The 13058-nt window shown below is 32.7% G+C and overlaps 1 protein-coding gene across 2 annotated transcripts; it reads right to left on the bottom strand.

Annotated features, from left to right (window-relative positions):
• Positions 1-1996: 1996 nt before the first annotated feature.
• LOC122599234 (palmitoyl-acyl carrier protein thioesterase, chloroplastic) lies at positions 1997-6591 on the bottom strand. 2 transcript variants are annotated; one of them, XM_043771713.1, is made up of 8 exons: positions 6370-6591; positions 4852-5465; positions 4574-4707; positions 4274-4387; positions 3699-3870; positions 3527-3595; positions 2586-2868; positions 1997-2250 (listed from the first exon to the last, which is right to left on the bottom strand). In XM_043771713.1, the coding sequence occupies exons 2-7, from the start codon at positions 5356-5358 to the stop codon at positions 2599-2601; spliced, it is 1266 nt and encodes a 421-aa protein (XP_043627648.1). In that variant the 5' UTR covers positions 5359-5465; positions 6370-6591; the 3' UTR covers positions 1997-2250; positions 2586-2598. The 2 variants fall into 2 exon arrangements, with proteins under 2 accessions (XP_043627648.1, XP_043627647.1); XM_043771712.1 differs by lacking the exon at positions 1997-2250 and having other exon boundaries at positions 2282-2868; positions 6370-6589.
• Between the last annotated feature and the right edge of the window lie 6467 nt (positions 6592-13058).

Below are 13058 nucleotides of genomic sequence, written 5' to 3'. Positions count from 1 at the left end.
CCCTTATTGCAGGTTCCTTGAGACGTGTTGGTCATATTAAAAATGTGCCATTCGTCAGAAAATGTGCAAAAATCGAGAAATATCTCATAACTGCCAGCTCTTACATGGAAATGTCAAGGAATAATCATGTAAAAAACTTAGTATATACAAACCTGTAAACAACCATCTAAATATGGAACACAGTGTAACAGTTGACAATATACAAGACTGAGACTAAAGACCAATATAGTACTTGTTCTAAGAGCTCTAAAATTTAATGTCACCCACATGCTGTTTCCGAGATTTTATTTTCTGGTTTTGTTCACGTGGCATTGAGGAGTACTGGGCAAGGTAGACACAAGTCAAACTTTGTATCGGAGAACCGGACCTATTGACATACATTTTATGATGTTTCACAAATATTTTGATATGTTACATACGAATAACACAATATATGTTACAGACGACAAAATGGAGAACCGGCAAGGTAGGTACGAGTCAAACTTTGTATTCATAGTGAACACGTTTTATGACATTATAGTTGATGTGTTAAATCTACTTTTGTTAGAAAATTAAATATTATTGGTACCAGTGTTGGTTAAGCTATCAACGTAACTTATAAAGCAATATGGATAGATATCATACTCAAATTTTCTAGTTTTATGAGACATGATGAGTAGGTTGCCCCATTTTTCCCAATTTCAACTACCTCAGAAATTTTTTTAATTTTTTTTTTGTTAGTTTTATGATACAAGTTTACTCCATTTATATTAAAAATGATTTACCTAAGCTAAAGATTGTTTCTGAAGAAATATAGTAGCAAATGGAGAAGTCTTTTAACATAAAATCTGTAGTCCTTTTTATTCGGGTAAAAAAAAAGTGATGGTTTGGTTTCTGTAAATAGTATTGCATTGGATATAGGATTACAAGTTTACAACAAGTGCAATAATACCGTATCAATAAAAAAATATCAACAAAGTGGCTTAGTGATCATATTAAGCGTCTGGATTCCTCACAAGAGGTTTCACGTCCAAACATTACTACTATATTTATCGAATAAGTTGAACACGAAAACCTCATCTATTTATCTCATCCCTTTATATTTAATGAAACCATGTATGATGAGTGAAATTAATACGAGTATTTTTTTTAATTTTTTTTTGGAACGGCAGTAAGTGAAATTAATACATTAAATTTACTATCTCATCCTTTGCTACGATTTTCTATACAATTGATTATCTTTTTTGACAGTTTATACAATTGATTATCTATTAATACACAATATGATGATGATGATAATTACACATCTTTTAAAACCAAGTGTTTATTTATTCATTTTTCCCCAACAAATTATCACGACGCTCGGGGGAAAAACAAGGCATTCCTGCTTTCAAGGAGAAGTGGGCTACTAAATTTGTATAGAAAGGTAACATGGAAAGTTCAAACTTCAAAGTCGTATGTGCAGCTCAAGCTAAAGAATCAAAATTCGTAACTTTGAATTTCTATAACAAATCAAGAAGAATATGTTCTATATTAATTATAGTTTAAGTTTATAGTTTATACTATTGAGGTAACAAGTATGCTGCTAGAAACACCATACTTCCATGATTTTATAAGGGGGAAGGATTTTGTATTTATACATGTAATTTTCATGAGGGGGAAGCATGTTTTTTCCCTACTACTAGAAGCATATTAGTTTTTTCCTTATACTATTATGTACATACAATTATCATATTAAGACACTATCAACAGCGCTTGTCTTGAACCAGATAAAAATTCGTAACTGTCACTCTTTTTTGCCAAATAAATGTAATATATCGACATCTCTTACATACAAATAATTGTAATATTCCACCATCTCTTGCACCACGACTTGCAACCGGTGTTAAGGTCACTAACATTTCAACGGCCTTTATACAGTGTAAATGCGATGCAATTATTGATGTCATACTGATAACTTGTCTTTTACATTATTGCAACACATCAACAAATTCAAATTATAAAGTTTGATGCCAAATGATAGATAATAACAGTGATCAATTAAAGTTAAAGACATAAATACCTAAAAACAAGAAAGTAGACCTAAAAAATGCTCATTCTTACAAACGTTCAATGACGGTTATTGTCAACATAAAACTCTTTTGTTTTGCAACAATATACAACGTAAACCTATTTCACAAGTCTATAACAGAGTATTAAATAGGCAAAAGCAAACAAGTCAGAGAGTTTCAAGATCCTTGTCATCACCTCGATCCCTTGACGATCAATAAACTACAGAAAATGAACCCATCGGACTATTCAATTCAACAAACACCACCAGCAAAACGATATTTGATTATAAATAATAAAGAATTGCCACATTAAAATAAGTAAATCCAGGAAGAGAGATAAGAAGAGAAGAGAGGAGATACAAGAGTTTGTGCAGGAAGGGCTTTACTTACAATAGGGTTACACTTCTCTCTATGTTTAGACTAAGATGGTTTTAAAAAAAAAAAAGCATACAATTTAAAAAAGAACATATATAATATATATATAGATGAGAGGTCAAAAGATTGCAAATAACTTGCAAGAAGCACAAGAAGCTATATGACCATAATGCCGCTTACCCTGAAACGAGCATTAGCCACTTTCAGTTGAGAGGTGATTGATGCTCCTGATACTGTTTGCATATTTGGGCCTCCATTTGGTTCTGCCCTTCACAATCTCCCCGCCACCTTCTAGCCGAAGCAGATGCTGACAATCAACATGGTTGAGATCAGCCATTTCTCCATGACATTTGCCGAGTAGAGAAGTGAGTGACTGCAGCACACTGTCCTTCATACACTCTCGACGATACTCGAGTGTGATGCTTGAAAGCTCATAGTTCTCCATGACAGGCATTGGAGCACTCTGTAACATGCAAAACAATTTGATAAGAAACTTAAGATCAAATCAACACATTTAGAGAATTGGGTAGCAAAAAGTTCACTGACACAAGAAAGAGAAAAAAAAAAGGTTAAAACTAGTTAATAGTCTGATGCATATTTAATGCTAAAAACCAACTAAATCATTTTACTCGATAAATTAAACTATCATTCAACTATTTGCTCGATAACTTAATTAAACATTCAACTACTGTAACTTTTTTCAATCGTACTTGACACGTGAACTAGTTGCAAAGAGTTCAAAATTTGAACAAGTATCTCAAACAATCTGACTCACACGGTCACACCAAAAAAGAACCTTCCCATTTTATACATTACCAAACCCACATGATCTAGCCTTTTTGCCACCATTGAAGAAGTTAACTTGAAATTACATGTAAGCAGGCCAAGCCACCTCATTAGCTGAGCATGACAATTGAGCCAAGTGTCGGTCGAGCATGACTCGAGTTCAATCGTTTGACAAGCCTAAATGGCTCAAGCACACAGAGCCTTAATACACCATGATGACATGATGTACATTTATAAGTTTTCCTACCGTCCTAGCTAGTTTTTTATTCGTAGCGGTCAGACAGGTATATGTACTATTTTTGACTAAACTATCGGTCAGTGTAGTTAGCACGTACCTCAAGGATCCAGCCAACATACTTTACATTGTTGACATGCTGGTTGACATCAAGATCGCTCCACTTTGGCTGATAGTTGTCAAAACAAAACATTCAAACAGCTCAGCACCAAGAAACCTAAACTTTGATGCATAAAGGAGTACATGTCGTAGTGAGATGAAAGTAAACTCACAGTTAAACCACTACGGACATGGTCCGCATTGTTCTCATCAAGTTTTGGTAATTTTCTGTTGTCTTCATCAACAACAGGAGGTGTGTCTACAAAATATTGCTCAATTTCAGCTCGGACTTCATCAGGAATCTTTGATAACCTCCTTGTAACTTTATTCATCATAACCCAGTTACTACATAATATAAACAAAAAGAACTTCATTAGATAGTTGACCAAACATGTACCAAATTGACCACAAGATAAGATGTGGCTATGTTTGTCGGACAAAACTACAAAGCTATGTTAGCCAAAGTCATGCACCATACCAATCCCAACATGTTCGGTAGCGGTCTGGTTCCGAAAATAGAAGAGAAAAATATCAGGTTCAACTTAAAAATGAGCCAAGAACCAAATTTGAAGATATCCCAAATTGTTTTTTTTAGAAACTCCTGAACCAAGAACCAAATTACATAGCCAGTAGCTGTTTGGTTCTTTTGTTTTGCCGGTCAAATCTGACTCTTGACCGCTCTGATAATATGTCAACAAGTGCAAGCCAAACAACAAAATACACGAGTATTCTAATAAAAGATTTCTACCTTGAAGCTCTTGTTAGTATCTCCCCTGTCTTGCAATCACGTATCAGCCAATCACGACGCATACCATTTTTCCCAGAAGCAGCCACCCAAGTATCTACTTGAACCACATCACCCCTGTAATAGATTCAAGTAAAACAATTTTCAAAGAACTATTAAATCCTGGAACTGTAAAAACATGATAATTAAAATAAAAGGTTTCTAGATTCCAAATTTGATACCAAAAACAAATTAAAAAAAGGTAGCAAACGATAAAACACAAGAGGATGTGATTATGAAATATCACATACACAACCAACATACCAGGTCGGATAACGGTCTACTAGCACTTGCATCTTTGTGACAACCCAAAAAAGATTTTTCTTGCACATCTCAGGCGTTGAACCAAAGCCATCGCCCAGGATTCCAGCTTTTTTTACATGATTAAGGGCCGTTTCCTGCCAAACCAACACACCGTTTTTTAGTACCACATGTTCACATGCCAAAAAGCACAGAAATGGACATCAATTTTAGCTTCCAATTAGATAAGTAGTAGCCAAGAACAATCACATGAATCCATCAGATGACAAAAAGTACCATACCTGCAAATGATTCATTAAGGTCTCAACCGAAGCAGTTCGATCAGCCCCTATTTCATACGATCGTATAGAAAAGTTTTGACGAAATACAAACCCATCCTCAACGATTCTTCCTAAACCAAAAGGATCCAGATCCACAAGCATGTCTGGACGCTTCGTTTTCCAATCTAGCATCATCCATTGCTTCTCCGCAGCCAAGAAAATAGTAGTAATAGCAGCAAGGAGCATGCTCCAATCAGGCAACTGGTTGATAAATGTTCTTGGGGCAGCTGATGATGAATTATCATCAGTCTTGAGGCCATCCATAACACCCATTCTAGTACCGTTTACCTTAGTCGGTGCCTGTGCATTGGTCTTAACTTGCAAACCAGAAGATCCAGACTTTTTCTTGATTCCACGCACATCTACACTACCCATCCCGCATCCATGCTTGCCAGAATTATTGGCCCCAGATTCTGGTTGTGGGGATGTAATCGGAAACAATGATGCAGTGGCAGCCGTAGCAACCATGATTATATAACTCTAATTCAAACGTATTTCAGCCAAATATACGTCTATAAACAAACTCACGAAAGTTAAATAATTCCTCAAAGCTAATTAATGAGCACCATATATCCCTGCATAGCAAGAAAATCCCCGAATCAGAAACCTTTTCATAACTTCAATATAAAAACACAACAAACTATAAAATTTCCGTTCTTTGAACATCTACACCAGTCTTTACAAGTAAAGCTCCATCTAATTCAAGTAAAGCAAGTATTTTATTTCACAATATTCAGTAATTTCTGGCACCTTTTATAGAATTACCAAGGTATCGACGTTTCGTATCAACATCCAACTAATTAATATGAAAATGCTGTTTGTGGTCAGAATATCCCAACAAATGAAAGAACTCCTAATTTATATACCATGTAAAGCGTTATAAACAATCGATTTTTTTGCACACAAATTTAGCCATCCACAATGATTGAGCCCCAGAAGCAACATTAAAAAGTTATTTATTTTTCGCCTTTTACACGTTTCATTCATCAAGCATGACCACAGGAAAAAAAAAAAAAAGGTATACATACTTATACACATATACATATATACACAAACACATAAACATATATGTTCAAAAAAAGAACATACACATATATATCAAAAACATATATGCACATACATAAACATACCTATAAATATACACACATACATAAATATAAACACACATATACATATATACTTACATACATACATACATACAATCATTTGTCAAGACAAAATTAGCACAAATCTTAGAAGAAAGAAAAAAGGATAAAAATCAAAGCTTTATTATAAAAAAAAGGGAAAGAGAAAACAAACTTTACCAAACAGATCTGGAAAATCAAAACCCACCAAAATAAATTTGAAACACAAACACACACACATTATTTTTTTTCACCAAAAGTTTATATTTATATATATATAATTTATAGATACATATTAAATATCAGATAGAATATAATAAATAATGGTAAAAATGCAAGGTAATAGTAAACATACCTTTCTATAAGCTTAATGTCAAAGAAGTTGTTTTCATTGATCTGCCCTAAATTTAAATTAATTTGATTTTAATTTATTTGATTAACAAAAAATGAAAGGATTGAAATTGTTTTGGAATAAATGTGGGGGTTTTTTGATGGTTGATTTGTGAGGAAATTTGATGTTTGTGAAAGAAATTTTGAAGAGAGAAAAAAAAAAGTTGTGAGAAATATTATTTTTTTTCTTTGTTGTATGGAGAATATGATTTTTGGATGGAAGAGAAATGAGAGAAATAAAAATAAAATGGCCAGCGGTATTTTGGTGGTGGGGATTTGGCCTCGAGTGACTTCCTCTATTTTTCCTTTTTTTTGTTCTTTCTAGAATACCAATCAATACACATTTCAACCTTGTTTTTACTCTTAAAAGCATTCACAATTTCACATTAGTGTTAGTCGTCCGTAATTCATGGTTCGAAGCGATATCACACAGGGATTTTATCCATAAAACGAGGTTCAAATTTTGTCTTTTTAATATCGAGTGGAATTTTACCTCCAACTATAACTCATCTATTGATTTTTCAATAGGTGTCGACTAAAACCTTTATATAATTTCACTTAAGCTTCATCATGGTCATGGATAGATCACCCAAAGTTCGGATTCATAACCACTGACAAATGACATACAAAGACTCTCTTTCGCTACGAATCTGGTAGGTTCCCTTAATCAAGCCATTACCTATAAATTGTTGGTTCATTCTTCAACAGACACGCGATTAAAGACTCGGGTTCCTCCCACTGCTTTTGGTCATGATTTCATGTTCTATTTCACTCCCCAATGAGGGTTTTTTTCAACCTTCCATCACAGTACTTCTTCACTATTGATCACTCATGAGTATTTAATCTTACAAGGTGGTCCTTGTTGATTCACACGGGATATTTTGACCTTGATTTGACTCTTAAAAGCATTAACACTAGTGTTAGTTGTCAATAGTTTATGGTTCAAGTGGAATCACAAATAGATTTTATCCATAAAACGAAGGTTCAAATTCTGTTTTTTTTGTATTATTGTTCAGTTTGTTGTTAGTGTCATCTGTTTTAGACAGTTGACTATCTATTGTTGCGTTGTGGCCTCACCAATTAATGATGAGAGTTTAATTTCTATTCGAAAGTCACATGTAAAAAAAAAAGTTAGTGTTCGTCATTGGAAAAAAAATAATCTAAACTCACTTGTAGGCTTGTAGCTTGTTAACATAACCGAAATCTATTACTACCAGTTGGACCATGAAGCCACCAACCAGCCAGTAACTAACCCGTTGCAACCTTTTCAATCTACAATCACACCATTTTATATAACTGAGGGTTGTCATATGTAGGTTGTAAATAAATTAAATTTCTTCGAACACTGTGTTAAATTGTTTGGGAAGAAGTCATATATTTAGTAAATGAACAAGATGTTTTTTTCTTTTAGTTAAACGAACAAATAAAAAGATATGTCCTGTTGTTCGTGAACCTTTGATAAGTTGTCTATATTCAAGTCTAAGTTTAAGAGTTATGAAGTTTTTCATATTTCTGTTCAAGCTTTAAGGATCGAGATTTGCCATGTTGTTTCTTTAGTTTGTTCATCTTCAAGCTCATCATCAAGTTTTTTAATTTTCAATCTCAACTATAATATTCAATGATTACGATTTGTAAATTGTTTTTTGCTTTGCATAATAGTAATGCAAATGATTGTCTTCACCCTACGAATAACTTCAAAGAAGCAAATTTAACTTGTCAACTTTAGTTTCTCATTAAATGTCTCAATGAGTTTCAAATTGTTATTTAACGATATATATATATAGGAAAGTTATTTTTAGTATAAGGGTTTAAAAAGGTACAAAAAGTACAAGGTATTTCTTCCTTTTTCTTCCTTCTTTCTTTCATCTCCGACCAACACCACCACCACCATGATCATCTCCGACCACCACCATGATCCTCCGGCGACCATCTCCGGCGAGAGTTACACATGTGTAACTAACTTACACATGTGTAAGTACAACTTTTTTTTTAGCATTTTAGGGTCTAAAATTTCTAGGTTTTTTCCTTTGCGAGACAATCACCACCGGCCACCATCATCTCCGACCACCCCAACCACGGCGCCGGCGCCGGCATCAAGGGTTTCGCCCGTACCATAGCAAACCGTCACCGTCTCTTGGATCGCCGCCCATCAAATCCATACGATTCCCATATGCGTCCCTTGACGGTCAGCTTAGAACGGATGAGGGCCTCTGACCTGTACCGTATCCACCCGAAAACGAACCTGATTCTCGCCGGAAAGTTAACTTACACATGTGTAAGTTGTAGTTACACATGTGTAAGTCTCGTCGGAGATGGTTGTCGTCGCGCGGAGAATCATGGTGGTGGTCGGAGATGATCATGGTGGTGGTGGTGGTGGTCGGAGATGGAAGGAACAAGCTTGTGTAAGTTAACTTAGACATGTACTTTTTGTACTTTTTTAAATGTTTGTACTATAAATAACCCACTCCTATATATATATATATATATATATATGTAAAATGACTTAAAAATATAGGAAAATGTTAAACGCAATCCTGGGGGTTGCATTTAACGTGCATAAAAAGTTTACACTTTTCATATTAAAATTCCACTCCGTGAACTCCATATTAATGCACCTTAATTGCATCTTTAAGGGTTGCGTTTGGCAAAACCTTTAAAAATATACAAGCATGTGAGACAATAAAAGTTGTTGATGTTAACGGATATTCAAAGCTAAATTTGGAAAAATGGATATCTTTAGAGGTGTTATCGCTGTGAAGGGGGAGGGAGTGGAAGCGGTAAACGTGTTCCTTGCTAGTGGCGCCGCACGGGTACACCATCGCCACCACTTTACCGATGGAGAAAGAGTGGGGAAATCGGGGTTCTTCATCGGCAGGAGAGATGAGATGGAAGAGGGAGAGGAGCGTTGTGATTGGTTGAGTGGGGACCTCCATCATTCTTTTTCTTTTCTTTCCTTTTTCTTCATGTTTTTTCTATTAATTTTTATATATGTTTGTGTGTGTTTAATTGCAGGTTTTACATATATGTGATATATGATGAAAAAGACTGTGCGTCTATGCGTGTGTAAGTTTTTACATATAGGCCAAAATTTGAGATAATAAATTTTTCCCCCCTAAAGTTATAGATATTTATTAAATAATTTATATAATTTTAAATACTTTTAATTTTAATGAAATGATATGTTTTAAATGTCATGTTTTTTTTACGTTATATAGTTTTAATTGATATAGCTTTTAAAATTATATAGTATTAAAAATAAATGGAAAAAAAATAATGAGGTGGAGATTGGGAAAAGTTTGGGAGAAGTGGCGTCAGTGATTTTGAGAAGATGAGACAAATTGAGAAAGATTGAGCTGGAAGGTTTTTATCGGTGGTAAAGTTTGAGGGAAGGGTGACCACTCCCTCCCCGTGAGGTTTGACCAATGATAACGATATGATTCATTTATTTTCTTTCTTTTCTTCAATCCGGTTGTTGATTTCAAACTTACTTGACATGGTTCAAGAAAAAACGGCATTGATCATCGTCATCACGATGAGAACGATTTTGACGCAAGTAATTAAGATGACTTATCGAATTCACATTGGCATGTGTTTGTCTATGGTATTTTGATTGTTTTTTTGTTTGTTTGTTATAGATTGATTTCTTAAATTGGAATACACTTTCTTTATTGCTACAATTTAAATTCGATAAAAGAAAAATGATTAGGGAATTATTTATTATTATTTCTTAATATTATTATAATTAGAAAACATACAAACGGACCATTGTTTTTTCCATCTTACATTGACAGGCTGACACTTATTCAAGTTTGAACTCCCAAAAAGACATGAAAGTAGGGTCAACTGCAAACTGGGATTAGGATATCTTGTTGCTGACTACTTAGTAGTACTTACCAATAGTTAGTCAAACTTCTAGTTCCTTCTTGACTTTTCTTCATAGTTTTTTCTCTATCATTTAAAAAAAATAAAAAATTTATTGATCTCAATAATTTAACTTTTAAAATTTTGACACAACTAGATTAAGACCACTCCACTAGCGTCTATCATTTCTTCCCATGTGTTTATAAATGCATTCACCATCATCAAATGAATTATTGGAATAGGTTTTTTAAATACTTTTGAAAGGCATAAAGATAAATATATACTTACTAATAGACTATTAGCAATTTTGAAACATTATTTGATATAATTTTCTCTTCTTTTTGGAAAGTAAACATTTTAACAACATGCTATTAATTGCTTGTTAAATTCTTTGCTATACTTTTAATTTTACATGATGTATTACATATTCAAAGGTCCTAATTGATGAGTCTATTATCTATAAGAAAAAAATAATTCATTAAAAATAACATTGTCCTTTAATCCTCTATTTGTTTGTTTGCATATAGAGTTACCATGGAAAAGAAAAAAAATACCATAAAAATTTTGTTATGAGAATATTAATAAATCCTACTATATTCTCCACAACGATACATGTGTTAGTTCTAACGATACTTTTAGTTCGATTATCTCTTTTTCTTTTCTCTGGTTATCTAATTGAGACATGAAGCGTAAGTACTCTTGGGTGATTAGAACGTGAACCCTTTGCAAGATGGTTGATTTGCTGAGTTTGTTCTTTGGTTTGTGGCTGATCTTGTTTGGGACCATTGGAGTTGGTTTTCCTGTTGCTAGTTCGGTCACGATAATGCTGATTGATCATTTTAGTGGTTTGTTTGTAGTTTGTAATCTGTTCATTTTTGCCCCCTTCAAGTCTTAAGTTTCTCTTGACCTTTATGGTTGTATCACATCAAAAACACTACGAAGTGACTTTGTTTACGATATCTATATATGGAAATTTGTTAAAATGAACAATTAATCAACGTAACCTTAATTTCAAGGCTGCTAACTCATAACTAGCCTTTTGTTGGCTTTTTTTTCTTTGAAATTTGACTCCTATATTATTGTGAAATTAACGTTATCTCATTATTGTGAAAAAAATATATTGATTACCTCTTTGACAATCTACCCTTTTATGTACAATGGACAATTATTGTTTATTTCATTATTATTATTATTTCTTTTGAATTGTGTGAATTATTCGTGTTACATAGGATACCTATCATATATCTTAACCGAGTTCAAACTAAAACCTTTTTTTACATAGATTCTTAATATAAATTTTTATGATTAAACTCATTATCATTACATAAAAACTCACCTAAATCTACCATAATTTAACTTAATACTAACACTTTACTTGCGCAATGTGGCGGTTTTCATGGCAGCGACGATGGGGTGGTGGAGGATAGTTGTTGGTATTAGTGACCGCGTCGAGTAATTTTAGATAATTGATGTAAAAAGTTAATGTGGATATTTTAAAAAAAAAAAGACTGATAGTACTATATACTCATTAAGGGTATTTTAGTCATTTATGTATGTAACTTTGAAGATGTGAGTTATTTTCTTTATTATATAGTATAGATATGAGAGCATCTCTAGATATGTTAACAAAATGCAGTGTGTGGGTTTTTTTTATAATGATTTGTCCCCCCACTGAATCATCTACTCGTACTCGCTAAACATATAAATGAAACGATAAAATATTAAATAAGTGAAATTAAAGTTTAATGTGTACTACAAAAGGAAAAGGGTGTGTGATTGTCTGAATCTAATCTAAAATCGAATCAAACAAAAACCTAATATAAGAAAGTAAAAGAATCAAATGCTATTTCAGAAACTATTGTTTTCAATAACAAAATTGTAGAAACATTTTAGGTGTTGAGAATCTTCAGTTCATGTGATGCTTTGCATATTGCATTAAACACGTGAATTAAAAAAAAAAAAAAATAGGATTAGTTTTCTCGAATATAAAAAACTTTGAACGAATGTCTATTATAGGAAATAACTAAAGTTGTGTGTATTTTATGTAAACAATTTTGAAATAATGTTTATTGTATGTAAGAATTTCGTTTCAACCAATTAAAATCTGACAAGTGACACCTGTATATAGTTGCCACGTATGTTTTCTTACATACAATAAACATTTTTTCAAGTTGCTTACATACAATACACATAACTTTAGTTTTTTCCTACTATAGATATTCGGTCAAAGATAGTTACATTTCAAAAAACTAATCTCTTTCAAGTATGTTACAAAAAGCAGTAGTAAATAAGTAGGCAAATTGCACAGAAAATGAGATAAATGTACTTACTCGTATTTTTTTATTTTTCGTGTTTCGTGTACCAACTTGTTTTAGCCATATATCACTAAAAATATTTCGTGTACCAGTTTGTATCAAACGTATTGTATGTACTAACTAAATGTAATCTATGAATATTACGAGTATTATTTTTAGAATTTTTTAAAAATGTGAATAAAAATACCTTTGTGCATGCAAAATAACCATGAAACTCATAAAAATCTATTTATCAGTTCTTAATTATCATACAAAATAATTGACAATCAAACTAACCTTTTCTTTGAACTTATAGACATTTAAACACCATGAGTAGGACTTAAACACCAAGATTAATAAGACATTCAATTACAAATAATTATAAAATGTTCAATAAAACAAGAAAGTTATCAAAAATTTTTGACAACCTCTTAATTTAATGGTGAGAATCACTAAAACATTACTATGAAATGCATCATACACAATAACTAAAAACATA

This window comes from Erigeron canadensis, chromosome 5, assembly GCF_010389155.1.
Source record: "Erigeron canadensis isolate Cc75 chromosome 5, C_canadensis_v1, whole genome shotgun sequence".
Taxonomy (NCBI): domain Eukaryota; kingdom Viridiplantae; phylum Streptophyta; class Magnoliopsida; order Asterales; family Asteraceae; genus Erigeron; species Erigeron canadensis.
Note: the sequence above shows the minus strand (reverse complement) of the source record. Positions and strands in the feature narration are given on the sequence as shown.

Excerpts from the sequence above, each read along its gene's own strand:
- LOC122599234 (XM_043771713.1), bottom strand. The coding sequence starts at position 5,358 with ATGGTTGCTACGGCTGCCACTGCATCATTGTTTCCGATTACATCCCCA. Across the intron at positions 4,708-4,851 it reads CCTTAATGAATCATTTGCAG|GAAACGGCCCTTAATCATGT; the intron begins GTATGGTACTTT and ends TTGGTTTGGCAG. Across the intron at positions 3,871-4,273 it reads ATACTAACAAGAGCTTCAAG|TAACTGGGTTATGATGAATA; the intron begins GTAGAAATCTTT and ends TATATTATGTAG.